The following is a 1,543-nucleotide window of genomic DNA, read 5'->3' on the forward strand; positions in this document are numbered from 1 at the left end:
GCGGTATGCCTTGGTCGCCTCGAGCACGCGCTCCACAGTCGCCGCGTCCAGCCCGAAGGCGGCGAACTCGGACCCGAACTGCCGCGCCAGCGACTGGCGCGCGCGCTCGCGTGTGGCGGAAGCGGGAGACACAGACGCCTTTCGCAGCGAGTACTCGAAGGAGGTGAGCTTCTCGTTGAGCTTCTCGATCTGGAGGTACTCCTTGGGCTCTCCTCCCACTCCGAGAGCTTTGGCGAGAGGCGGCGGCAGCATTGGCGCATCATCCGATCCATCCGAGGAGGCGCGGGCACCGGCCGAGACCACGGCGATTGCGGCGGCGCCCAGCACGCCCGCAGGGACACCCCACGAGATGACGGTCTTGGCGAGGTACAAGCCGAGCTCGTGGACCTCACCACTGCTCAGCCAGGCTGCCTCCGGTGCAGCGGCGAGCAAAGACGCTGCCTCATCAGCGCGTGCCTCGAGCGCGGGCGGCAGCGCAGCGGCGGCGGCAGCGGCGGCGGAGAGTATTGGACGGCTCGGAAGGCTTGGCTGCGCAGGAAGCCGGAAAGCGCTGGAGAGGCTGACCAGCGTGAGCGCGAGCGGATAGCGCAGCGCGAACGAGAGCATCGTGGCTCTGGAGGCTTCTCTCAGGGCGCTACGCGCGTCGCGCGGTTTGCTCCGTTGTCCGGGGGTGTTCCGCGACACTTCTTGCGGACGCGAGTTCTTCTGTGATTGGGGCCCGGCTGTTTTGTTTTGTAGCTACTCCCGGATACACTCCCCCACGCCCGTTCGGTATGAGCTCTCTTGCTTTACAAAAGAAGAAAAACTTCGCCACGCCATGTTCGCCGCAGCGGCAGCGGCAGCAATCGCTAGATATTCGCAGCCACGCAGGCACGGCATCGACAGCGGCGGCAGCAGCGGTGGCAGCAGCGGCGGCAGCAACGGCATCGGTGGCTGCTTCATCGGCGGCAGCAGCAGCTCCAGTGCACCTCTCGCCGGCCGGCGTGCTGCGATCACGACCGGCATTGGCTGCGCGCTGAGCTCGGGCGCGCCCGCGGCCGCCGCCCGCAAGCCATCGCCGCCGCAGCCTGTCACCGACCGGAACGGTGCGGGCGTCACCGAGACGGCCTGGCTCTCGGCTGACCACTCGCGCGCGGAGCTCGTGCTCGGCCTGGACGGCGAGCCCTACTTCCTGCTGACCGAGACTGTCCGGCCGGCCGCCGGCTCGGAGGGCGAGGCTGCGCCTCCGACCCGCCGACTCCTCGAGTACGCAATCAAGGCGGAGTGCACGCACCTGGGCTGCCTCGTGCAGGAGGACGTGGCGCTGCTGGCCGGGCCGGGCGGGTTTGCGTGCCCGTGCCACGGCTCAAAGTACGACGCGACCGGAGCCGTCACGCGCGGCCCCGCCCCCGCCCCCCTCGGCATCGCCCGCGTGACCGCCCGCGAGCCCGACGGCGCGCTGCTGATGAGCGCGTGGGAGGGAGACGACCCGCGACGGAGGGCTGCCGCGGGCGGCGGGGCGCAGCCGCTCGCACTCGCGCCGCCCGCTCCGGGGGTCCGCCGC

General features: G+C 70.6%; 1 protein-coding gene across 1 annotated transcript in view; it reads left to right on the forward strand.

Annotated features, from left to right (window-relative positions):
• Positions 1-349: 349 nt before the first annotated feature.
• Positions 350-1,543, forward strand: part of EMIHUDRAFT_251119 (hypothetical protein) — a gene marked incomplete at both ends in the record, with an annotated part of 2,194 nt that continues 1,000 nt past the window's right edge. Inside the window, 3 exons of the mRNA XM_005792844.1 lie at positions 350-366; positions 537-642; positions 1,067-1,350. Coding sequence (XP_005792901.1) covers positions 350-366; positions 537-642; positions 1,067-1,350 — 407 coding nt within the window. The remainder of the gene's footprint in view (positions 367-536; positions 643-1,066; positions 1,351-1,543) is intronic.

Source organism: Emiliania huxleyi, assembly GCF_000372725.1.
Source record: "Emiliania huxleyi CCMP1516 unplaced genomic scaffold EMIHUscaffold_1042, whole genome shotgun sequence".
Lineage (NCBI taxonomy): Eukaryota > Haptophyta > Isochrysidales > Noelaerhabdaceae > Emiliania > Emiliania huxleyi.